This window comes from Apiospora marii, assembly GCF_038362585.1.
Source record: "Apiospora marii strain CBS 49790 chromosome Unknown utg000011l_segment0_segment0, whole genome shotgun sequence".
Taxonomy (NCBI): domain Eukaryota; kingdom Fungi; phylum Ascomycota; class Sordariomycetes; order Amphisphaeriales; family Apiosporaceae; genus Apiospora; species Apiospora marii.
This window is the reverse complement of record NW_027117382.1, coordinates 2,325,596-2,350,847: the sequence shown is the minus strand read 5'-3', so window position 1 is coordinate 2,350,847 and position 25,252 is coordinate 2,325,596. Positions and strand designations below refer to the sequence as shown.

Sequence of the window (25,252 nt, the reverse complement as noted above, 5' to 3'; positions counted from 1 at the left end):
CTCATTCCCACAGCCCTCGTGGGCGTCCGTTCGTGCACAACCAGAGGTTGAACCGCCTGCCCAGGGCTGATACCTGCTCCAACACTCGAGACCAGCGAGGTGATAGAAAACTCGCCAGCCTCCTAATCCGTATATGCCTGTGCCTGCAAACCATCAAGGCCCAACCGAAGAAAGACGCCCATGCAGGGCGACCACAATTAGGACTGGGAGGCAAATTTCTGCCTCACCAAAGCCCAATAAACCCCAAAATATACAGAATTCCATCCCTCTACTCCGTGACCACCCCTATAATCCACAGAGGGTATAGCGAGATAACTTGGTTCACCTGACCAGAGGGCACGCTGACCAGGACCCAGAAAATGGTACAGTTGTAGTCTACCGAGTCCAACACTCAACGCCTAACCAGTGCTGGTATCATACACGTAAAGTCAATCAATGGAGCCGTCATCCAACCATCGTATGCGAGTTGGTGACATTGTGCCCCTCCCTGCAAATCAATTATCTCGAGTTGTGGTGGCTCGAGGTGGAAGCGTTCGCAAGGGAGGTGGCGCTCGTCCCGGCGGCCCCGTCTGCATTCTCGTAAAAGTCAAGACATTCCGTAAGAACTATCCCCAGGTCAGCCACCAAGTCGTTGGGGGGAGGGGTACGGTACCATAAGTAGGGAAAATACGTACTCTCAATGATGGGTTCTTCCCAAACACCGTACTCATAATCGACAAGACCATGCCGCTCGATACCGTCACAGAGCCGCACAATCTCTTTCCCCATTTTCTTGAGGCTTTCCTCGCTCACCAGCGTCTGGCCTCTCTGGGGTGGAATACCTGATCCAACCATGTCTTTTTGCTTCTGTAGTAGAGCTAGCCATGCATGGTTGAAGTCATGCCAGAGCTTGATGCGGTCATGGTGCAATTGGGGATTATCGGCAGCTAGACCTGAAGAGGATGTTGTTCGTTAGCAGGAGAGAGTGCAGAGTAGCGCGGGATGAACCCTCAAAACGTACCCAATTCGGCGACTTTGGAAAGCAACCAGTCAGAAACCGTCAAGAGCGACTCACTAGCCGAAACCAGAACGCCGTTGCGGATGTTGGTGAAAATTTCCTTCAAAGCCGTCTGGTACTGCTCGTACGCCTCGCCCATTTCTGTAGAATTAGAATAGTCCTGCTCCTCCATGACCTGGTCTGGCGCGCTAGCTTGCTGTGACATTCCGCTCATTGACGCAATGCTGCTGGGGTATTGGTGAAGCATTGCGCGTTGGTCTGCCGGGCTTTGCTGATATACCCCCGAAGTGCTCGAAGATGCAGCCTGGGCCTGGAGGGCAGGCGCCGCACCCGCGTTGGTTGGCTCGCTCGGGAAATAAGACGCGGCCACATCTGTCGGCATCATCTGCAGAGCTGCAGGTTGCCGCGACGGGAATTGTTGACTCGTATCGTAAACGGTGTTCTGCGCGCTCGTTTGCGGGACGTTGTACATCAGAGAGGGATTGTATGCGCTAAAATTTTGTGTTTGTCGTGTATCCTGCCCATATTCGGACTGGTATGGCATTGTGTTCTGTGGCATCGCGGTCGAGAACGCCGCAGCCGGCTCCTGATAGTAACCGCTGTAGGCAGCCGTCCCGCCCATGCCTCGAGCCGTCGATGGGGACGTGTTGAGTGGCGCAGGCCTGTACCTGTCTGACGCGCCTGCGCCAGCGCCATACGATCTTCGTTGCGCATTGGCATCATGAACCGGATATCTAGGATTAGAAGTGGCACTGACGGGCGGTTCGTTCTGCCTCCTCCTTCGCGCGTTGTCATCCATGCCACTGTTATTAGGGTTGCCAGACGCCGGTGCCTGCGATCCCAGCCGAGGTGCCTCCAGAGATGGGGCGGGATTAGAGTAGAGCAAGGCCAGTTTGCTGTAACGTTCGGGCACGCGACCAGGCCGCGTAGAGCTACTTTTCGATTACAAAGGGAGGCCCAGAGAGCGATGGATCCAGGCGTGAGAGGGCGATGGACGGCGAGATGGTGTACAACGGAGGTTGGGGTGAGGGGTGTCGAACCGCGCAAACAGTTCGTCGGGATCTCCTGGGTCGATGAGCTACCGGAACAAGGAATAGTTGGCCAGGTCGAAAAAGCGTCAGTCGCAAGGTGACAGTGTTACTCTGGAAGCTCTGGGGGCTGGGCAGGAATATAAGCTTGGGGTCCTGAACTATACGTGACTACGCCTAGATCTTGACACCCACAGCTTGTCGCAAAAGGCAGCAGGACGCGACTTGGGAGGTGGCCAAGGACAACCGACTACACAAATAAAGATTCAGAGTTTGATTTGAAGTGTCTGTCTTCAGCGCAAACACAGAGGCGTTTGAATGTTGCGGATCATGCCTTGGTCATAATATGTAGGGGTGACGATGCTCAAATTTTGGCTCCGTCCGTAGATCTTTGAACCCGGTTCTGTAAAGAATGTCGAGTAGTGGGGGGTGATAGTGGCCTCGAGTTGGTAACGGTTGTCACTGATCCAACTGGGTAGATCCCGGGACGCTGCGATGGTAGTGCTTGAAACCTACAAGCAACCACCTTGTAGCTTCGACCAGAGACGCAAGCCGCACCAGGGTCTCACAAACAAGCCCAAGCCTCTGCTACCCGTCTTGCAGATTTGATTTGTGCGTCGTTGGCGTTTTCAATGTCGTCGTCACGACGGCGTCTTCCAGTAGTGTAGTTGAAGCAGACCACACCCTTCAAGCGCAAGACCCAAGCAGCCCAATGGAGAGGGGGTATGGAGGATACTGGTCAAGACAGGAGGAAGATTGTGACGCGTATTACGTCGAGCCGGGCCCAACGGTGTATAGTGGCAGAGGGTGATAAAGTTGGAAGCCTAAAGGTAACGAGACCAGATACCTTGAGATGGACAGTGGTGGTGGTGCAGTATGGTTAATATCCAGCCTCCGAGATAGTGTGCTCCCCGCCTGGTGACTGTCTTGGCACACTTGATGGTCTAGTAAGTCGTACCTGCGCAGGTAGCGTCGTTCATGATATATTCCGTATAAATGTAAGCGAATAGAGTGGTAGAATGAACTTATTATTGGTCAACGAGTGGATCAAAAAGGCTGGAGGTCCCGGGACTATGCTGCAATATCCGCGCGCTAGGCCGACGACCTCTTGCAACCTCGGTGGTTTGTGAAACGGGCAAAGGGAATTAAAAGGGCTATCAAAGTATTCTTTTCCTTTCCTTTCGAATCCCAAGCAGAAGAAAGATGACTTGTACACAATGCAGCTGAGAAGAAACTAAACAAACTTGGTATTAGTGACGGAATGAGCGAGGTGGATGGATCTCGTCGAAGAGTGTGCACAGGCAGTGGGTTGCTGCTTAGTGGTATTGGTACGAGTAGTGGTGGTCGTAGTGGTGGTGCAGGGGGGGTAGGTCGAGAGTATAATGCCCACACCTCGGGTGCAATTAGGATTTGTGGATGGATGGATGGATGGTGTGGGTGTGAGAGAAAGAGGGTGAGTGTGTGTGTGTGTGTGTGTCCGGGGATGGAAGATCTTCAATGAGGCTTCTTTTTGACGTATTTTCTAAGTCAAGGATACTGGAAGGGAAAAAGCAATCTGCTGAATCCAGCTGTTTGGGTTGCGCTGCTTGTACCAATCCCGGTTACAGGGCCGGCATAATGTTATGCGTCTGCAGCGAACAGGGAAGAGGTTGCGAGTCCGTAGCAAAGCGGACCCTAAATCCCTTGGGCGGAAAGCCAAATCAGACGAAAAAGGCGTCCGGAACCGATAGTGAAGTCCAATAGCCGAACGATGGCAATTGTGTCGATCTTTATTGTATGTTCTTTTTCAAAGGCAGCTCTGGAGCCACTCTCGAGGGCAGGTTGACACCCGACGTTCCAGACTGGACAGATGCTTGGTCGCGGTCAGGGAGCAGTACCAGACTCATTGATACCCAAGTGCCAGCACGAAATGGTCGAACACACATTGCTGGCCGACTGAAGATACCGAACCCAGGTATTTGCGACAGTCCTGCAGGATCGAGAGTATATGTCTATTATAAGCAGCAGAGAGGGCAGGTGATGCGGGCCAGTCAGTATCAAACCAGAGATTGGGTGTATAAGAAAACCTTGGACTCCAAACCCAACAGCCCGAGGGAAACGCTATCACGGAATTCGAGGTGCAAAGCGAAGAAGACCGGCTATACACAGGATAGTCGGCCTGGGTATAAAAAGGGCGAGAGCAGAGTAGAGAACATCATATGTAGTAGGCAGCAGACAATTGGCCAGGTGGTTTGGCCTGACAGGGCAGAGGGTTGCTATTGAATCTTCTGACGCTTCATCTTGTTCATGGGAGGCCCATGGTCAAGAGATGATGATCAGATCTGTAGGGCAGGAATCATCCTGGTTGCGCCTTCTATTCCTGTCGCTGTCGCTGCCACTGGCTCCTTCCCCAGATTGACTAAAAAGAAGGTTTTGTGACTGGCCGGTCGACCGTTAGGTATGGCAGACTTGGGCGAGAGGCAAACCGAAGCTTGCTTGGACTTCAGGCAACGTAGAGAATATAACGTTGCGAGGAGCCTAGCTAGGTAAGCAACAAAGGTCAGTCAATTCATCCTGGCAACTCCTGGCAGCTCCTTTAGCCATCCATCCAGCACATCTTCACCACGCTGCATCACCTTACTGAGAGCTGCTGCCCTCATGGCCAGTCAGTCGGCCAGCCGGTCACCTCGGCATCAGTAGCAACACGACAGCATCGAGTCATGCCCTCTCTGGTCTAGCTAGGAGATAATCTCGAATGGCCTTCGAACCTAACACCGAAACGGGCTAAAAGAAAAAAAATGAACAGCCAAGAAAGCTCTGAAGGCGCTGCGTCACCTTTATGGTTAATTAACCATAATCATTGGTCGCCGGGAGGTGAGACGGTGAGACCAGAAGGAGGGTCTAAATCAAACCTTCGAATCCCTCACCTCCCGGATGATGAAGCTTGCTTGTTCGTCCTACTCGTAAGTTCAGTCCATTTTAGCCCCGACACTAGGTCCCCAAAAGCCCTCACCTTTCTCTCTATTAGTAGTAGTAGGAAATGAAACCTTGGCCGAGCTCGGCTTCTTCCAGATAAAAACGATAAAATAAAAATTGGCCGAGTCTCTGCTGCCCAATCGATGCGGTTCCGGCCTGAGGCGTCCCCTCCTTCCGACGCATCTTTGGTTAGCCCTTCGAGTGTTCGGGAAAATTTTCCTCGTTGGGGCTTTTCGGCTTGGTACTGAGAAACTCGAGAGGTACCGTGGAGTCGCTAGGCGGGAACCGTCAAAGGGATGTACTCTGTTGGTGCATGCAACGCGGCATTTGCGACTGATGAGTTTGCGATGTCGACCCTTGACCCATGTCGTTGGAGAAAGACGATTGTCAGGGGCTTCACGAGGAGATGTCGTCAAAAATTGAGCGACCAGGGTGTGTCGGAGCCCTGGTCTGGGGCTGGCCAAGTACCTCTTCACCACAACCGATCGACCCTTACCTGCGTACCCACCGCCGACGCGACAACTCACTGCCGACGTGTAGTGGAAGTGATATCCGACGTGGTATCGTATCGTCTCTCATTTCCAGATAGGAAGATCACGAGGACGGTCCGGGAAAAGGGTCGACGCTGCTCAGCAACAGGCCCGTCCATCGCGGACCATGCCAGGCGCCGTCTACAACATATCCAGTCAGGGCTCTCAGCTCCAGTAGCAGAGGTACACCCACACAGCCACGTCTCGATATGGCGCAACATCGGCTTGCTGCACCTATAACGAGATAGCCATTAAGAATGTTTCCTGCACGTCACGAAGGTACCATACTACCACACACCGTGGCCTTTTGTTTGGGATCTACGCAGCAAGTACTTTTCTTAGCCAGCAAGCAAAAGCGACAGTGGGGACTACTATATGCAGTGGTATTATAAGGTGATGCAGGCCGACGTCCTTGGTTCATTTGAAGAGTGGACATTAATAGAATAGCTCGCGAACCCCGTTTTTTGTGGGATCAGATCGATTGGCGATGAACAAATCTGGGAAAAAAGGCTTTGACCAAAAGCACCATACGTGGTCCAAAACGGATGATTAATTTCAGGGCGAGATCCGGACCTAGGAGTAGGACGGCCGGAGCTTTCACAAGATATGTAGGCACAGTGGTTCGGGTGCTGTCTTGGATCCTACATTATTAATGTACGTACATCATACGGGTGAGACGGCTGCTATGCAATGCAAGTCATAGCTGAGCAGGTCTCTTTGCTGACACACTAACTCCTAGCTCTCCTGGCCTCCTAGCTTCTTCAGTCTTGGGCAGGTGCAGTAGGTAGGTAGGGCTACTAGGCGACTGCTAATCAGACAATAGTTTTCCCCCCCCTTGGTCGACTTGCAATATAAGGTCAAGAGCATGGAGGACTTGGTGGTTACATGCCCATGTACATACATTTAATATGCTGCACCGCCCCATGCCCAGATGCCCCCAGGTACCACCCAAATCCGACTGGTTGCTTTTGTGTATGCGCATGTACGCACAAGCAAAGTCGTGCTGGGGTTTCTGCTTTCAGCTTGTGGCAAGCAATCATGCTGCGTGCCTCCAAGGTTCGAGTTCTGGATGTGTGTCTGGTAGGATTCCATCCATTCATCACATCGGCTCAACCCCCGAGAACGGCCAAGTGGTTCTGCTCGCCTTCTTTTACTCCAAATGGGTGTCATGATGGCAGCCTTCCATGATATGCCTGATAAGGGGATTGGATCTCTTCGTCGCAACCCCTTCAGCCTCGTCGGAGCGCACCCTGGTGATCGCCGCGATGAGGCTGCATGGCCCCACCCACTTCCGGGGGGATCTTGCTTAATTTCGCCAGTGTCCGAAATTAGCAACAAATACAACGCAAGTACAATATAACCTGTAGTACGTCAAGACTGCACCGTCATTGCAAGTGATGTGAAGCGGTTTGGCACCATACATATTCTATGCAATGGAACGACCAAACATGATCAATCAAGGCCCGCTGGATATGACCAACGCAGCATGCGCTAAGCTGAACCGACGAGTTGCCCATGTTTGAGAGGCTCACCCTCGAAAGCAGCATCGAAGCAACAAGAGGACAGCAGCATCTTCAACATAGACGCCTTATGCACAATACATCCATACCAACCCCGTGATCCAATACTGCCTCTTCATGGGTGTTGGGATATTTCTCTTCGGCGTTATTGCATTGACAACATCAAACACGTCCCTAGAGCTTGGGTGCTTCTAGCGGCTGCTGCTAACGACTTAAACCCGTCAGATGTCTTCTAGAAGACGTCTCTACGCATGAGGGCCACTCTCCCGACCCAGGAAAGGATACAAAATTGCAGACTACAGACATGCTAGTCGCAAGTCATTTGTCTGTGCTTCATCGTCCAACCATTCGCAGCCCGCGCCATTTCCAGCTGACGAGGTGCTTGAAACAATCAATCTATTCCAAGTACCAGCCAGCCAGCCAGGGGTTTCCTCTTACCAAAGACACGACTTTACACGTACACGCCTGACGTCCACGGTCCGATGGCCCGCCAGCAGCTAGGGGTTAGGAGAGAGTCATTCAGTATGCTTCAGCCCTTTCTCAGCGCGTTCTTGATACGCTTTACCCGGTCGCCGGGCGGAGGAGGACAAGATCTTGGTGCACAACTGTAGATCACCCGGCGTCCCCCCAAATTGGCACTACCTATCTACCTGGGAAATGAAACATGACGACTCTGTCATACACACACACCTTCTGCTGCGCACTACACTCAAGTCGGGATAGAAGCAAACATATCGCGACATCGACGCCGCGTTCTCTGCTCCGGATTACGCCATGAGGCGTTCGTCTCAAGTCCTCGAAGCATGGCATGAAGCTGAACTCGCACCATGTCGCGACGGATTGCGGCAGTGCCGAAGCATTACTATCATTATTTCTTTCTTTTCTCCTCCTGCCTCGTCACCGTGAAAATCTCGAATAGAAAAATGACAAGTGCACGTTTCCTCATTCGGTGCGTTGGAGTCCCGTCATCGCCATGACTCTGCCGGCCTCAGCCGATACGTCGTTGCTTTTGATCCCACGCGCCGCATGTCCTTGCTCATTACTGGCCACGGGCTCGCCGATCAAACACTGGGGAATGTATTTGATCCCAACCAACACTCAATGATTGCCGTATAGATGTTTGCAATCTAGAATGAGCCAACATCACCCCCCATTCCTGATTTGACAAATTCTTTGGATACAAGTTGCTACATATTGCTACAAGTTTATACACATTGGAGCTCGCTCTGGAACCGATATTATGGACCAAATCGCAGGACTGTTGATTGGCGAGGCAACTGCATGAATCGCAGTGGGCTGTAGAAGCCGATGCGTTCCAGCGACGGAAAGGGGCAGTTATCCCTGGAAGATTGCCCAGAAGTGTTTGCGCATAGCAATCTCCAACGACAAACGATTTCGATGTGGTGATTCCCCCAACTATCGCTTGACCCAGGTAGGCATCTTGCGCGCCTTGACGTGGCCATGCTTCTTTCTTTCCACCTTCCTTGGATCGCGCGTGATACATCCAGCTGTTGAGAGGAGAGTCAGCTTCATAGCCTCGTAGTAATGAAGGGAAACAAGCTTTCTTGCGCATTGTCGACCAGTTCGCCGCATGGTAAAGGGGTTGCTTACCTCTTCTCAAGGGATTCTTGAGAGCGGGCTCATGTACACAGAGCGCCTTCGCAATGGCAAGTGCGAGAGCTTCAGCCTGACCAGTAGTGCCGCCTCCGCTCACCATTGCCCACACATTGTACTTGTCCAGACGCTCGGTCAGCTTCATGCCCCATACGGCGCTCTCTCTATCGTGGACACGGCCAAATGCCTCGCTAAGGGGTTTGCCGTTGACAAGGACCTCCCCAGCACCTTCGACGACCCATGCTCTTGCGACGGAGGACTTTCTCTTGCCCACGCCATGTGACCTGCCGTACTGGTCGATCGGTTGGACCTTGGGCTGGTTGAGGTAGTAGTTGACTTCTCGCTTGAAGGGAAGCAGGCCGGCCTTCACCTCGTCTGGCATCAAGTCCGGGTGTATTTGGTTCAACCGCTTTGCCAGCTTCATGCATGTCGCATAGTCCCTTCCCTTGGCGTGCTCACCGACTGCCAGACGATATTGCTCCTTTGTCCTCCAGGCCGTGGGAGTCACCTTGTCCTTGGGAATAATGGGCAGGCGTGCATACTTGCGAGCTAGATCTTGCACGACCACGAAGGCGTCATTGAAGATGGGCTTTCGCGAAAAGTACGAGGGCGAGACCGGCACTGCTCGAGCATATGGTACTTGAACTACCGAGGCCCGTCCCTGGTCGGCGGGTTCTACGTCGGATGGAATAATCTCCGTCGTCTCGGCCGATCGCGGCGCACTCGTGGCGATGGACCTCGTCGCATTGAAGGGCTGCTTTGGCCTGTATGCAAGGCTCGCCTCTGATGTCGGGTGCCACTGAGCTCCCGCCGCCTTGCCGCCTGTTGGCCGGATGTCTCTCAGACACCGGAAACTCGTTCGCATAGAGGACATTGTTGTTGTTTCTCGCTCGGTCAGCGCTTCGTCATGTCAATTGGCCGCCGAGGAACGAGTAGGGACCGTAATTCGCACCGTACCGACGGCTTGCTCGCTCAATGCCTGGATTTCGTGAGGCTTGAGAGGCTGCAGCTCCCCAAATTTCGAGATTTGGAAGGTACCTTCGTTAGTACCACCCGGAACATCTAGGGGCCGATCAATTGCGAGATGGGAAGGAAATGTTTGGAAAAGGTCGTGCCCCGCCGGGTTTTCCATTGGGCACGGGCCTAGCCTGCCCAAAAAGCTCCAAATTGCCCAAGGTGATTAAGGTGACTGAGAAATTCGCTACACCCCGCACCTGGGTTACTATTAATTTTCTTCGCGAAGGGAAAATTTCGATTTCTTCTTGCTCTTTCGTTGTTCATTCCCACGACAACATTAACTCACAATGGCGTTCGGCAAGATCTACACCAAGGAGAAGAACCCTCGCACCACGGCGATCCTCGCTGTTGCGAAGGCCAACGGCCTCGACCTCGAGACGGTCACCGTTGACACCACCGCCCCTACTCCCGAGTACCTCAAGCTGAACGCTCTCGGCAAGGTCCCTACCTTCGAGGGTCAGGATGGCTACGTTCTGTACGAGTCCATGGCTATTGCCATCTACCGTAAGTCGCTACCGCTACTGACTTTTTCCTCTGCCTTCTTCTCTGCTGTGCTGCTGCAGCTGCTCTGGCGAGATTGCCTGGGACTGCGCAGGCCGCCGCCATCCTTACAATGATGACCGAGACTTTATTCTAACAGTTATCCCTATCTGAAATATCTGTGTTGATCGTTCTACTTTCTGATTGTTACCACCAAACCTCACTTTCGTGTCCTTGAGCATTTCGCACTCCAGCATGTACTGACACGTTATTATTAGTCACCTCGCAGAACGAGAAGACCACCCTGCTGGGCAAGACCAAGCAAGAGTAAGTCTGCGCAAGCGCCCTCCCTCACTTACCCCGCTATGCGCAGAAAGTTCTAACATGGCCCCATAGCTACGCCTCTATCCTGAAGTGGATGTCTTTCTTCAACACTGAGGTCCTCCCCAAGCTCGGTGCCTGGTACCGCCCTCTCCTGGGATGGGACCAGTACAACAAGAAGAGCGTTGACGACAGCCAGAAGGCTGCCGCCAAGGCTGTCGACGTTGTCGAGGAGCACCTTCTCCACAACACCTACCTCGTTGGCGAGCGCATCACCCTGGCCGACCTGTTCGCCGTTGGCATCATTGCCCGCGGCTTCGAGTTCTTCTACGACAAGGAGTGGCGCTCTGCCCACCCCAACGTCACCCGTTGGTACTCCACCGTCTACAACCAAGACATCTTCTCTGCTGTCGCCGCCCCCTTCGAGCTCCTTGACGCCGTCAAGCTGCAGAACGTCCCCCCCAAGAAGGCTGAGCAGCCCAAGAAGGAGAAGAAGGAGACCCCCAAGGCCGCCCCCAAGGCTGCCCCCGCTGCCGAGGAGGAGGATGAGGCCCCCAAGGAGCCCAAGGCCAAGCACCCTCTTGACCTTCTGCCCCGCTCCGCTTTCGCTCTTGACGACTGGAAGCGTTACTACTCCAACCACGACGAGGCTGAGTCCATGAAGTGGTTCTGGGAGAATGTCCCCTTCGAGGACTACTCTCTCTGGAAGTGCTCCTACAAGTACAACGATGAGCTCACCATGACCTTCATGTCCAACAACCTGATTGGTGGCTTCCAGACCCGTCTGGAGGGATCCCGCAAGCACATCTTCGGCTGCGGCTCCGTCTACGGTGTCAACAACGACTCCGTCATCGAGGGTGCCTACGTCATCCGCGGCCAGGACTACGTCCCCGCTTTCGATGTCGCTCCCGACTACGAGAGCTACGAGTTCACCAAGCTCGACCCCACCAACCCTGACGACAAGGCTTTCGTCGAGTCTATGTGGACGTGGGACAAGCCCGTCGTTGTCAACGGCAAGGAGTACCCCCACAAGTCCGGCAAGGTCTTCAAATAGAGCCTGCCCGAATAGTGGTGGTATGTGGATGAGCTTGATGTTACGCACTGATGAGTTATGCAAAAGGGTGGAAACGATTTTATTGAGAACAACATGATTCCCTGGCATTGATGACTGGGATTGGGACTGCTCCGGAGAGCAGGTTGGTAGATGACCAAGGCATGACAAAATGTCGCAAAAGACAAAGTGCCAAACCATATTACTGTTCCATAATGCATGTGCCCGTGATGTGACTAGTGATGATACCATCCAGAGTAAGGATTGCGCGACCTGCCAGGTTTCTGTTCATATCTCATAGATAGATGACACATTCTATACTATTGTGGCCCGATTCCACATCATACAGTAGTAAGTATCAGCCGGATGCAATGTTTGAGGTAAAGGAGACAACGTAATTGAATTGTATCACTCTTGATATATGCTATAATATTCTTCCAGTCAGTCTTTGTCTTGATCCATTCCTCTTTCCTCTCGATACTCAAAGTCATTGTCCAGCGAGACCGACCATTGATAATAAATTTACGAGACGCAACCTGTTTCCTGGGCTATGATGACTATTCCCAGAAATCTTGGGTTCACGAAACACATACACGATTCACAAGGGAAATAAAGCTTGGAAAAAAGAATATGATAGGTTGTGTTTCGTATACTTTTCTCTATAGCGCTATGGGAGCCGAGGCTCGCAAGCAAGTCATCTTTTTCTTCTTGCTCTTCTTCTATGGGGTATCATCATCCGCCCTTTCTCGTCTATTTCTTCTTGTACTTTGCAAGCAATGCCATCTTATTTGCAAACCGCCCTTGCTGTGTTGTAATCAGACCGTGGTGCGGGGAGGTCTCATTTCCCCCAACGGCATGATCCGTCATTGTGTGTGTGTGTGTTCCCCCACATAAGCTCACAGATCAACTACTTCAGAAAGTAGTATTGAAGTACCATGGCCGACCGCACGTCTTGTATGACGGTGACAATGTCCAGCTAACCAGCATCGCTAGTATGCATGCCTGTAAGTGCAACAAGATACGAGCGCGCATAGCCTTTACGCCCCGCATGCGCATCCTCGAAGCATTAGTATATAACCAGCCAGTCCTCAGAGTAGGAGGCTGGAAGCAGCTTGTGAATCGCTTCATGAAATTTGGTTGTTTGAGATAACCTACACACAGCGCTAAACAGTTGCGCCTAGTACGAAATCAGGTTTGAATGCAAAGCGTTTCGCGCGAATGTACGAAGAGATGTCCCTCTGCTGGGCACACTCGTTCAGGAAGTCGTGGACTTGGGGCAGGACGAAGCCCTGCTCGGCCAGGTCGCCCTCGAACTCGGGCAGCTGGATCAGGTTGAAGGGCTCGGAGCGGGCCTTCTCGGACGAGTCGTCGACCAGGACCGTGTTGGTCTGGTCCCAGCGCTGGCCGAGGCGGCGGGCCAGGTCGGCCCAGATGACGGAGAGGCGCTTGTAGCACTGGACGCGGTTGTTGTAGTCGTCGGGGGAGAGGCCGAGGGTGTCGCGGCCCCAGACGGCGACGAGCTTGGCGCGCTCCTCGGGGGTGAGAAGCTGGTTGGCCATCTTGTGGACGTTGTCGGGCTTGGCCGACGACCAGATGGCCACGCAGAAGGTGTTGAGGCAGTAGTCGAGGAATTGGCGCGTGTGGGGCCGCTCCACGAACCGCGACGGGTTCTTGCGGCTCGGCCGGTACAGTAGGGTCCCGTTGAGGTCAATAACCACCAGGATCCGGCGCGGCTCCGGCAGCGGCGTGGGCGGGATCGCCGACTGCGCCATGTACTGCGCCGAGGGGTCGGGTACCCCGCCCGAGGCCTTCGAGGGAGGGAAGTAGGGTCTGACTTCCGGGACGGTCTTGTTCTGGTTCTGGTTCTGCTTCTGATTATGGCCCTTCTTGGAAAAGGGAGCGTGGGCTTTCACGGGCGGGGGTTTGGCTGGAAGGCCATTCGATTTCTTCTTGTTCGGCATCGTGTCGACCTTAGCCTCTGTCGCGCGCTGGTTCAGAGGTGACATATTGGCGGGTTGGGGGGATACAGGCACTCTAGAGATGCTATAGGGAAGCGGTTGGGGTAGCGCTGCCGAAGGGCCTAGTTCAGGCGCATCGGTATATATAGTATATATAGCCTGCGAAGAAGGGCGTAAGCTGGTTGCCGGAAGTGTTGGAAGCCTGGCATCGGGCCCAGATTGCGACAGATTGGTGAGAGTCGAGTTGGCTCTTCGGACCTGACTGCACCACGTCCGGCGCGCAGCAGTGTTAGAAGAGGCAGACCACGCAGAAACCAGGAACCGCATAAGTACGAGATTATAAGGCACGCATACACTGCAATTACTACACTCATTGAAGTGTTCCAGCAGAGGAATGCGTAAGGGCAGGTGCGCGCTGGTGGCAATGCTATCGATAAACTTTTTGGCTTATCGATTGCCGCCCCGCTATAAAATAAGTAACCAGCAGGAACTTACTTACATCAATGTGAGCTTGGTGGGGAGGATCTAAGTACGGAGATAAGTTGAGTACCTACACAATAACATCACTTGCTCGAGATTCTTTGGTGCAATTGGCTGGCGTGTCTACAAGCACGTCCACAGCAGAGCAATGGCCCCCGATAACAGAACCATAGAGCGATCACAATCGAGCAAGCGGAAATTCCCCTCCGCTGGCCTCCAGAGACGAGTTCGAGCCAGGAAAGAAGAAGAGCCCGAGATCCTGGGCGATAGCAGCCCATCAGAAGAAGACGATTTGGATGACCAAGAGGATTCTCAAGGCAGTGGGGAGGACGAAGAGGATGAGGACGATCAATCGGGATCAGAGGACGACGACGAAGAAGACGGCCCATCCCTAGACCCATCACAAATATCCTTCGGCGCCCTCGCCAAAGCCCAAGCCTTGATGCCGAACCGGCGGAAGAACGCCCGAAAAGATGAAGAAGAAGACTCGGACAACTCGGACGTCTCCGAGGAAGACACGAGGGGGATGGGCGCCTTCGACGACAAGCCCAGCGACCGCAAGCACGCCCTGCAGAAGCGCAGCAGCAAGCACGCCCCGATGGAGGTGACGGCCAAGCGCGCGGTGACGCGCAAGCGTGAGGTGGTCTCGGTGCCCAAGGTCGTGGCGCGCGACCCGCGCTTCGGCCCCGTGGGCACGACGTCGTACAGCCGCCACCCTAACCCGGCGATGGAGGAGGAGGCGACGCGGCGAAACTACGCCTTCCTGGACAAGTACCGGGACGACGAGCTGGCGGAGCTGAAGAAGCAGGTCAAGAAGACGCGGGACCCGGCCGCCAAAGAAAAATTGCAGCGCGAAATCATGTCGAGACAGTCGCGAAAGCAGATGTTGGAGCGCCGGGAGGCCGAGCGCGCCGTCGTGGCCGAACACAAGCGCCAGGAGAAGGAGCTTGTCAAGGAGGGCAAGCAGCCCTTCTACCTGAAGAAGAGCGAGCAGAAGAAGCGCGCCATCATGGACCGCTTCGCCGGCATGAAGAAGGGCGAGGTCGACAAGGCTATCGAGCGCAAGCGCAAGAAGCTCGCCTCCAAGGAGCGCAGGGAAATGCCCATGGAGAGGAGGGCACGCTAGAGGGGAGAATACCACGAGGGGGAAAGAGCTTGAGTGCTGGAGGAGACTGTCTATATTTTACAGGAGAAGTTTACAGCATTGATACCAAAAGGGGTGGTAGCCCTATATACGGCCATCCCCTAAATCTAAGCCATCCTCCAAGCTTACAGCGTGATATCCGTTCTATCTAGTGTACATATATTACTTTTGCCCGTGAAAATCGACATTTGTAACCGCCTTCTCGAACATCTCGCGACACCGAACTTTGCTTCCAAGTTTGGCGCACAGTAAAAAGGCGCCGCTCAGCTTCCGGTGCAGACTGTAGGTCTCCTCGGGCGGGGGCGCCAGTCTTTCCCGGATCATGACGGGGATCAAGGCCTTGACCCGCTCCGTGATGGTCTGGTCCTTGAAGTCGTACACCTCCGGGGCGCTGTCGAGGAACGGCTCCGCAAGCGTAAGTATACTCGTGATGTGCGCGTCCAGCATGGTGCGGCTCTCATGGCCGGTCAGGTAGCCGAGTTTCTCGGAGAGGTCCTTGACGGTCTGGCGGTCGGAGCGCGAAGCCGCGGCCAGGAGGCCGACGTACTGGACGACGAACTCGTCCGGGTAGGCGCGCGAGGCGCCAAAGTCGAGCAGCTCGAGCTTGTGCGTCTGGGCGTTGTAGAGGAAGTTGGTCCAGTTGGGGTCCGTCTGCATGAAGCGGAACTCGGTGATCTCCCGCAGGCAGAGGCGCAGGATCTGCGTGCCGATCCAGTCGCGCTGCTCCTGGGTGAAGGATGTCACGCGCGTGACACCAACGCCCTCCATGTACTGCATGGTCAGCACGTGCTTGCCCGACGCCTCGGCGTAGATCTTAGGCACCGTGAAAACGTCGGGCTCGTCGGCCAGCAGCTCACGGTATTTCTCGCCACACTCGGCTTCGCGCACGTAATCGCATTCCCAGCCGAGCTCTGTGCGGGCGTTATCAATGGTCTTGTTGAGATAGAGACCCTTGGGCAGCATGTTCGAAGCGGCAAGGAGCATGGACAAGTTGTCCAGATCCGAATTGATCGAATCCGCGACGCCTGGGAACTGGATCTTGACTGCGACCTTCTCGCCTGTGGATTTGAGAGTGGCTCGGTGCACCTGGCCGATCGAGGCTGCAGCTATAGGCTTGTCATCGAACTCGTCGTAGAGGTCTCTCCATTCCACACCAAGACTCGCCGCCATGACGCGATCACGCTGCCAAGCTGGCATGTAGTCCGCCTTGTCCTGGACCCGTTGAAGAACTTCTTGGATTTGCGGGGGCAGCATCTTCGCGTCCTGGAAGCTCATCATCTGACCAAACTTCAGAGCTGCGCCTCGCATACGTGACAGCTTGGCAACCAATCTCTCCATATTGCCGGCGCTGAGAAGGACAGAACCCTGGCCACCGCCGCCGAAACCCCTGCTGAAGCCTTCGGTGATAGCTCCACCGAGCATTCCAGCTGCCAGACCACCATAGTTCCATAGTCTGCCGAACCGAGTAGATGGTACTTTGGATTCTCGTAACACATATGCGGGCTTCGCAGGCTGCTCTAGTGGGACCTCCGAGGATAGGTTCTCCGTTTGGGACGAGGGTTGAGCAGCAGCTTGAGCTAGAACCTCGTCGACCATTTGTGTGTGCTCTTTCTCAGCACTACGGGTTGGAGTAGTGAATGCTTCTGACGCCGGATCGGGCTTCGCTTTGGATTGTTGGGGTTCTTGCACAGTAGGCGTAACAGTATCCGCGGAAGACGACGACAGTGGTTCACTTCGTTTCGCGTCATGTCGAGGTTTTGCATCACCCTCCAGGTCTTCGGCTGTCGGTGCCACTTCTGAGGACTTTTTGCCGTGTCCGTAATCCTTGAACCAGCTAGGGGTTGAAGGTGCTGCGGCGGGACGCTTCTTTCCGATATAATCCGGTTTCCCGTCAAGCAGATGCGCCCCTCGGCTTGTGTGGAAGACATTGGCTATATCCGCATCAACAGGCGCGTCATCCAGCGATTGCGTCTCGGGACGAGCAGTAACAGTGTCTGAAGACTGAACGTTGGCTGGCTCATAGGAAGCAGGCACCTTCTTCAATGAGCTTATCCCGGGGACATCCTTATGAAGAGTCTCCGGCTCAGTACGATACTGCGAGAGGCTCTGGTACTTGTCGTGTTGCTCCAACAGTGATGGGCCTGAGCTGTGTGTGAGACCAGGGGCTGGTGTGGTTACTGGGGCTGCCGATGTACTTGGCCCAGCATTTTGAGACTCGGGTTGAACATGATCTTCTGAGGACCCAGGCTGTGATTCTTCCCTCCCAGCTGCATGTGATGCCGGACCGTATTGAGGCTGTTGTTGGTGCCTCAGCGACCTCGCGATGCTGGATGTTTTGCCGTAACGATCCCACTGCCTAGCGCGAAGCTCCAAATGCTTGGATCCGACGGATTTAGAAGCTTTGGCGACGGCCGCCAAATCTATAAGAATGTCTGCCCACCTCATGGCCGTTACTGTTGCTGAGAGGCTTGCTTGGTCATTGCATAGTTAGCCGCGCTCTTCTACCAATTCACTGGGGCAGCATCCGTTTTCGTAGAGCAAGACGGGCCCTTGTGTTTTTGTATTACAGCGCCCAACTAGAACCGCTTTCCTGCGAAAGATTTATGAGATGAAGAGATCATCGACGGACTCGGCCCCACAATACGTGGCTAGTGCGCTGCAATGATACCTTGCGCAGAATTGAATAGGCACCAGAATAGCCAGATTCATTGCCTATGCTTGAAGCATTTAAATGGAATAACTAGTAATAAATAATTAAATACTAAGATATACGAGTGTGATGATCCGATTGCTACTCCAAGATTATTGTTAATGTCTATTGCAAGCTCTCGGCGAAAGCCTGGTTGTTCGATCAGTCCGATGTCTTGTTGATGTCCCTACTGCCCTGTGTGCAAGTGAAAGAGGTGCCATTCAATACACCAACCCTTGAACTAATGATTCGAATAGGGATGATGGACGGAGAGGCTGAAGATATTGCGCTTTATCAACCTCTCGAAAGTGTAGAGCCATTGCGATTCTTTGAGCAAACTGCTCCGGAATGTGATGATCGGTCAGCGGTTCAGCCACAGACCAGGTACTACATCGAGGGCGCCTCAAGCTTGGTGGTGCCCAGATAGCTAGGCCAGGTAGCAGGTAGGTTTCTGCGACGACGTCACATCTCACCCCACAAAGTGCAACGTTCATCAAGGATCTCCCCAATCCACCTTGCTATAAAACAGTCTCTAGTATTAGTTTGGGGTCACTATACGACGTAGTATGCAAGTCATAACCACTATTCAAAGGACGAAAATTCCGATAGAGTAACAATGAGTCCCTTATTGTTTGCCACTCCGCTTCCGCAATCCAAATCGTCCGACATTCTGGAGTTCACCTTCCCCAAACCGTATCATCAGTGGGTGCTAACGGGCAAGTCGAGGGCCGCCTGGCACACCTCGTTTGTCATCCCCCAGCTCAATCTTCTTCTCGATGCCGGCCTCATTGCCACCCGCCATCGCCCCAAGCATATCTTTCTCACACACGGCCACAGCGACCACACCCTACTGTCGCCCGCCTTCGTAGACCGGGAGGACCCCCCGGATGTCTTTTGTCCGGTCGAGATGAAGGAGGTCTTGGACCAGTACATTCTGGCCAAGACCCTGCTCAATCTCGGTGGCCTCGTGACTGTCGAGGATGCGGGCCGAGAGGATTTCGAGCCTGTCGGCGAGGACGAGGTGAAGGACATCGTGGACGGGGACAATGCCGCCGAGGAACGCCGAGCCCGTGAGGACTCGCCGGACCGCTCTGCTCCGGACTGGCGGCACAAGCCCAAAAGCGGCCAGGTGCACTCGGATAACCGCTTCCTGCACACTCATGACACGCACGGCCTGCGGCCCGGCGACGTCGTGCCTCTGGATCGCATCAAGGCCTCGGACATGAGCGCCGAGGCCTTCGCGTGCGACCACTCGATCCCCTGCCTGGGCTACGTCTTCCGGACGACGCGGCAGAAGCTGAAGGCGGAGCTGCGGACGACTTCGCAAAACGACATCAAGGGCCTGCGCGAGTCAGGCGCGAGCATCACGGCGCCCCAGACCAAGCCCGTCTTCGCGTTTCTAGGCGACACCACGACCTCCGTCCTCGCGTCCGAGCCGTCGTGGCTGCGCGAGGGCATCCCCGTCGTCATCACCGAGTGCAGCTTCCTGTGGGAGGAGCACCGCGCCCAGGCCGAGCGGACCAAGCACACGCTGTGGAGCGAGCTCGAGCCCGTGATCCGCAAGTTCCCCAAGACCACGTTCGTCCTCGTCCACTTCAGCCTGCGGTACGAGGAGCACGATGTCCGCGATTTCTTCAAGAAACTGCTCGATCCGCCCAAGAACATTGTGGTTTGGATAGGTGACGATCAGGACTGAGGAGGCATCATAGATTACGGGGTTCTGAATGTCTGCCGTATTACCATCATATTCCCGTGCTTTCCGTCCTCCATGCGGATTTCACAAGCCTTTTCCTACTTAATCAGAGCTTCTGCCATAATAGGCCTTTCCTTCAAGTAGACATTACCCCTTAGCACTTCCACATGAGCTCCTGTCTCTTAAGCGCAGTCACAGCAAACATGTCTTAGCCGTCATCTATAAGCTGCATGATCAATCATATCTAAATCACAGCATGTTGTGCCCAGTCTACTCATAGACTGCACCTCCCAGTCGCCACGGATCTGACCCTGGTTTAGGATGCTACTGTCATCTCATAAGACTCGAATGTTCGCCAAAAGCCAATATCTAGTACATACAGTTGCATATCATGGTCCTTGTTGTCATGGCTGAGGCCTTGATGGCGCAGATCATCGCTGCAGATGTGGCTAACGCGGCGCCCTGTTTCCATGATTTGAAGCAGCCATTTCACCCACTGTCCTGATCATTACCACCAACAGTTATCCTACTGTTAACCCCGATCATATTGTGTTTTGTCTTACCTTGGGCTTTTACCGCCCGCCTCAGGACTCTCAACCCGTGCTTTTGCCAAACCATGGCCACGACAAACTCTCAATGCTCACTCGCCCACCCCAGCAGCAAAGCAACATACACACGCACCTCGAGGAGCCCATCAATATATACCCAAACAGACCCTTCCTCCCTTGACCGGGCCGGTGTAGCCTAGCGGTTAGTATTCTTATTCATATTATACTTGAAGGTAAGAGGGTTCAACTCCCTCTGCGGTCACTTTTTTTTTCGAGCTCTTCTGAGCGTTGTTCTTTTTTTCTACATTCGGATCTCCCTTTTGCACTAATACCCAGCTGATAAGACGTATATACCACCACTCTTGCATAATATATATCATTACTGGCGATCAAGCTCTTTCTATCATTTATTCCATTGCTAGTATCCTTGTCTGAAGATAGGATTCGTTACAATGTTCCGTGTCATTGCCATTAAAAGGCAACCTACTTTTTCTTTAAATATCTCGAAAATACGAAATCAAAGCCACATGTAGGAATGTTATAAAACCTATACTAAATGACTATACAATAGTAATCAATCGCTAATTCTATATAACTAAGGTTTTATATAACAAACTGTAAGGTGGTATATCCAATGTCCTAATATCCCAGTCTTGTATATCGCCATACACGCACCTAGCTTTCAATGTAGTCCTCGCTTCCACGCCTCCTGCTTGTTTTTCCTCGAAACCAGGCTAGCCACGAGGCCGCTTTGCCTTGCGCATGCCACTCTGGGTTGCCTTCCCTGTCGACCCGGACCACGAATGGGTCGGCGTCAATACCAAGATGTTCATTGCCGTCTCTGTCGTTGTAACGGCCAAAACTATATGTGGTCTCAGAAGGCTTCTCTGCACCATGGCTTTCGTATTCGCTGGTAGTTCTGGTAGGTGTCTCCCAGTCCGGCTCGGTCAATCTGCTCTTTGCGACGTAACCCAAGACAGACCCAATGGTGTCAGGGAAACGGGGCAGGAATGGCGTGGGACCAAAGACATAAATGACTATGGCTGTGACGACATTGAGAGACAGGAGGGCCATGCTGATGATGAAGGCTACATCTGCCATGAAGATCTTGGTAATGGTGGTCCGTCGGGTCCCTTGGGCGGGGGGTGTTGAATTGACAGCTTTCTCGAATATTGTCGGATTTTGCTGGAACAAGGCCCCAGCAAGCATTTTGGTGACCGCCTCGACTTCAGTAACAAGTTTTTCGGGGTCAGGCAAGGGCGTCGTGGCGTCCGTGAACGAGTTGTTTCGTATGCTGAGGAAATGGTTGAGGCTGTCCTCGCCAACCCACGAAATGTTTTGCCACGGCTCGGTCATTGGTATAGCCTCCAGGTAGTCGAAAGCGATGCCTTCGAGGCTGCTTATATGGGAACTATTGCCAGGCCCCCAACTGAAAGGCCCGAATTCGCTTACTCTGTTGGCGTGGAGCACCCTCCCAGTGCTGTCGACGGTGAGGTCGAATTCGGCCGTGGTAAACTTCGGTTGACACTTAACTCCTGTGACCGCCGCACTCCTGATGACTGCATCGTCATCGGCACTGGAGCTGCTTCGGGCCCAGCCGCGAATATAACGCCAGCCACATTTCTTCGCAGGATTATACATGTTTTTGGCAAGGGTCCCTGTCCGATTCATGATGTTATCTGCAAGTTCATCTTGATTGACGCAGTCCATCCAAGGTAGCGCATCGACAGTCGAGGATGCGATTTGCAGAGGTTGGTCCGAGAATTGAACCGGATCAATGCTGGTCCTCGTCAAGGTTGTGGGAGCCAGGGGTTTGCAAGATGGTATAACAGTGACACCGTGACTTTTTGCGGTGTAGGACTCGGCAGCTGTGTCCAGCATGCGGTCGAGGTCGAAGGGTAAGAAGAAATACTCTTCAGTAAGCCAAGGGGGCAGTTTGGAGTCTGTCGTCCAGTACACTTCGGCGATGGTGAAATGGTTCTGGTAGCCATTTGGTGAGGCATGCACTGCCTCGAGCAGAGACCCTAAAGAGTTATTTGTTACAGTCGGGACCTGCAGTACAGAAATCTCAACGGCTTCGTCTTGGACCAGGGGGAGCTCATTGAAAAGACCACCGAGGCTGACTGACAATGCGTTGCCTAGGATTGTGACAAGGCAAAGAATGCCAAGTAACATGTGCCTTGCTTTTGCCGCTTTCCAAAGTAGTAATTGTGGTGGCAAAGAAGTGTATTTCAAATCAACAGATCTAGAACTCGAGCTGTGGCCCCGCTGCAGCTCAGTAAACGGCTGGATGGTGGCCAACAGACGGTTCAGGAGTACTAAGAACGATTCGACCAAAGTGGCGAACACAATCGGAATATAGTTCTCCAGAATCTCAAGAGCTAATTGGCTGTCCATCGGTAGAGGTAGACCTGCAATGAATATCTATGTCAGCCACAGGCCCGCTCTTGACCAAACGAAATCAGAGAAGCAATGCTTACCTTGAGAGCGCCTTTCAATAACTTTCAAATAAGCCAGGTATGATAGCGCTGCTACCAGCACCAAGACAAATGCCAATCCACTGAGCGGGTTCATCGCCACGGGTATTTCCGGTGTATAGAGGCGAGAGCAATGGTGGCTATGATGGATTTCCAGGGCGCTTGGTGAGTCCACCATGTCGATCTGAACCTCTCCTCGGTCTTTGACGTGTTGCAGATAAAAGTGGTGTTTCTGAAGAGCGTGGCGGAATCCATCATCTTTCTCAGCGGCCACCCTAGATAACACCGTTCTCAGGGCGCTGCTCTGTTTGGCCAGATTTGCTACTCCTTTGATGGAGTCAGGGTCAGAGAGTAGTCTATTCTCGACTCTTCGACATGACCACCACAAGCCTACGCCCAACAGAGCTACGGCGAGAAGTAGACTCTCAACCGCGATTGAAAACCGCCTACTAACAATTACCCCATAGCGAGAAACATCGATAAGGCCAGTGGCGTATTCAATGTCGGGGTTGTCCTCTAGTGTGTTGATACGGGACACTGCCAGAGAGAACATGACCTGATGCATTGCCTCAAAGGTTTTCGTGAGGCGTTCTGGATTTTTGTAGACCGATAAGTCTTTGACATCCCTCCCTAAAGCGAAGCCTATCACATTAGACAGGGTCTGTTGTAGACCGATCCCCATGAAATGGCGGTCACGGCTCACTCGATAGAGGAAGTTGGTCCCATCTGCTCCATCCGACAGATCTGGTGGCTGCCCACCGCTCAGGAACGCTTCGAACGCCGTCTTGTTGAATTCGCTGTCGAGTCGCTCGACGGCCCCCAATGGCTGTATAGAGTCTCCGTGCTCAGTCTGGAGCACGGATTGATTCGAAGACAGAGACACTTGCACTCGTTGTTTCCAGTATCGAGGTTCGCAAAAGGAGGCCGTTATTTCCACTTCTCCAGGGCCCTCCCCGCTGATATTGGCATATGATGTTTGGGTGTAACGTCTGCCCCACACAAGGAGCACTTGATGCATGTTATCTTTGGGACAGAGGCCTGCTAGGTTGAGACCATACTCTGACCAGCTATTCGTTTGCCACCCGATATAGTGCATTGTGTACGGTGAGAAGTCATCGATCGGGATGTCTTTCACTCTGCAGCCTCGGTTGTTGTCAAACTCGTAGAAATTGCGTAGCCCTTCCCAAGTTGCCTTTGCCGGCCAGCATTCGAAGTCTGTCGACAACTTCGTCGTGGCGACCGTCAGGTTGGTATCTTTATAAGTAGTCAGTTTTGATCCGCCTTGATACCGGGCCGGCAGCAGCGCGTAGTTTTGAGTCGTGAAGGAAGGCAGGGGATGATCGAGGAATCTCGTTGCGAAGGCGGTGTTTAGGAGGGTTGTATCCATCCGGCGGGATTGGCGACTGACTGGTGGCAGTCTCGACACAACCAAGAATGGCGCATCTGTGCCCACGGTGAGTCTCCCTATCTTCAAGATGGCGCCCTGAAGAGGGGTGATTGCACAGGTAACGATCAAAACAATTAATCCACTCAGAAAGACAGGCCAGTGTCTGATACAGTTAGCTAGTCGTTCATGTAAACAGCTTTGATAGCTATCACCCACCTTTTGGAAGCCGCCCTGAAAGGTACCCAGGCAAAGAAGGTGGAAGGGTAATCGAGTAGAAGTGAGTCTTTTGCCGATGCCCCACCAGGTTTCGACATCTCCCACCACGGCTGCAGTCGTTTGGTGTCTGATGCTACCCAGCTCCATGCTAAGCTATACACGACAGCAATGATAGTTGGGAGGTAGAGGTATGCCAGATTCACAACTGACGGAAGGTTGTCAGGCGATTCCGATAAAGCCAGCCCACCACCCTGTCGCTGGCTCTTCTGAACAAGCGTTTCGATCGCCGCAGCCAACAGCAGTGTTGTTATGAAGAGGCACAGCAGCGCAGGGCCTTTCAAGGTCCATGGTTTCCATCCATTGCGCAGAGGCCCATTATTCGTGCCCAGCTCTTTGTTGAGAAGTATAGCCTGAGATGAGTCGCTCTCACTGCGAGTATTGATCGGGCGGAATGTGGTCATTGACGCGGCATGAGTGCACAATGTATAGAAGTGTATAAACGTGCAATAAAAAAGCAAGAAGTTCAGAATGTTGACGTTCTTCTCCAGGTCGAAACTTGGGATTGAAGAGCCATTTGTATTGATTAATCTGCACACAGAGGAGTTGGCAATATGCACGTTGAACCAACAACGACTTATAAGCGCCTCCTCGTCCAATCCTACGCCAATATAGTAGTATAGGGTCCACTTCCCCATGCGGCTATCCACATGGCCGGCGGCTACTCAAAACCGCCAGTCAGTATTGAGTGATAGTTGGTGTAAAGTATTGTTTTCAATAGAATACAAAACCAGCAAACCTCTCCAGATTGTCGGTGGCCAAAATCCCCAAGAGTATTAATGTAGTCCGCGGCACAGGTGGTGCTTGGTGACAAGGGCAGGCAGGTGCTGGGGCAATGAGACGTGGATGAACGCCACCTTTTGAGCAAGACCCACACCATTGTACTATTCCGTGTCTGGAAAGGGAGCATGGGCAGAAACTGTTCAGCGACATCGTTCGATAAGGTAACCATCTGGTAGCAGTACTGGTAGAACCTTAAGGCCAAATGCGACGCTACAACACCACAAAGCATCACAAAAGTCCGATACAGATATGACAGAAGTTATTTCCGTAACTTGTGTTATTGTGATATCCTGCGCTTATTCCAATG

The 25,252-nt window shown here is 53.2% G+C and overlaps 8 protein-coding genes across 8 annotated transcripts; 3 read left to right on the top strand and 5 right to left on the bottom strand.

Moving 5' to 3' along the window:
- Positions 1-498: 498 nt before the first annotated feature.
- Positions 499-1,619, bottom strand: PG985_013821 (uncharacterized protein; the record flags this gene model as incomplete). Its single annotated transcript, XM_066833587.1, has 3 exons — positions 499-605; positions 675-932; positions 1,001-1,619. The coding sequence occupies 3 exons, from the start codon at positions 1,617-1,619 to the stop codon at positions 499-501; spliced, it is 984 nt and encodes a 327-aa protein (XP_066678327.1).
- A 6,827-nt stretch (positions 1,620-8,446) lies between these two features.
- On the bottom strand, positions 8,447-9,518 carry PG985_013820 (mitochondrial 37S ribosomal protein uS9m; the record flags this gene model as incomplete). The annotated part of the gene is made up of 2 exons (XM_066833586.1): positions 8,447-8,538; positions 8,642-9,518. 2 exons carry the CDS (start codon positions 9,516-9,518, stop codon positions 8,447-8,449), a joined length of 969 nt encoding a protein of 322 aa, XP_066678326.1.
- Positions 9,519-9,948: 430 nt separating this feature from the next.
- On the top strand, positions 9,949-11,516 carry PG985_013819 (uncharacterized protein; the record flags this gene model as incomplete). The annotated part of the gene is made up of 3 exons (XM_066833585.1): positions 9,949-10,165; positions 10,420-10,468; positions 10,538-11,516. The coding sequence occupies 3 exons, from the start codon at positions 9,949-9,951 to the stop codon at positions 11,514-11,516; spliced, it is 1,245 nt and encodes a 414-aa protein (XP_066678325.1).
- A 1,160-nt stretch (positions 11,517-12,676) lies between these two features.
- PG985_013818 (HAD-like domain-containing protein) lies at positions 12,677-13,519 on the bottom strand (the record flags this gene model as incomplete). Its single annotated transcript, XM_066833584.1, has 1 exon — positions 12,677-13,519. One exon carries the CDS (start codon positions 13,517-13,519, stop codon positions 12,677-12,679), a length of 843 nt encoding a protein of 280 aa, XP_066678324.1.
- Positions 13,520-14,099: 580 nt separating this feature from the next.
- Positions 14,100-15,077, top strand: PG985_013817 (uncharacterized protein; the record flags this gene model as incomplete). Its single annotated transcript, XM_066833583.1, has 1 exon — positions 14,100-15,077. The coding sequence occupies one exon, from the start codon at positions 14,100-14,102 to the stop codon at positions 15,075-15,077; it is 978 nt and encodes a 325-aa protein (XP_066678323.1).
- Positions 15,078-15,257: 180 nt separating this feature from the next.
- PG985_013816 (ABC1 family protein) lies at positions 15,258-17,540 on the bottom strand (the record flags this gene model as incomplete). The annotated part of the gene is made up of 1 exon (XM_066833582.1): positions 15,258-17,540. The coding sequence occupies one exon, from the start codon at positions 17,538-17,540 to the stop codon at positions 15,258-15,260; it is 2,283 nt and encodes a 760-aa protein (XP_066678322.1).
- Positions 17,541-18,400: 860 nt separating this feature from the next.
- PG985_013815 (uncharacterized protein) lies at positions 18,401-19,480 on the top strand (the record flags this gene model as incomplete). The annotated part of the gene is made up of 1 exon (XM_066833581.1): positions 18,401-19,480. The coding sequence occupies one exon, from the start codon at positions 18,401-18,403 to the stop codon at positions 19,478-19,480; it is 1,080 nt and encodes a 359-aa protein (XP_066678321.1).
- Positions 19,481-20,700: 1,220 nt separating this feature from the next.
- On the bottom strand, positions 20,701-24,566 carry PG985_013814 (uncharacterized protein; the record flags this gene model as incomplete). Its single annotated transcript, XM_066833580.1, has 3 exons — positions 20,701-22,436; positions 22,506-24,052; positions 24,106-24,566. The coding sequence occupies 3 exons, from the start codon at positions 24,564-24,566 to the stop codon at positions 20,701-20,703; spliced, it is 3,744 nt and encodes a 1,247-aa protein (XP_066678320.1).
- Between the last annotated feature and the right edge of the window lie 686 nt (positions 24,567-25,252).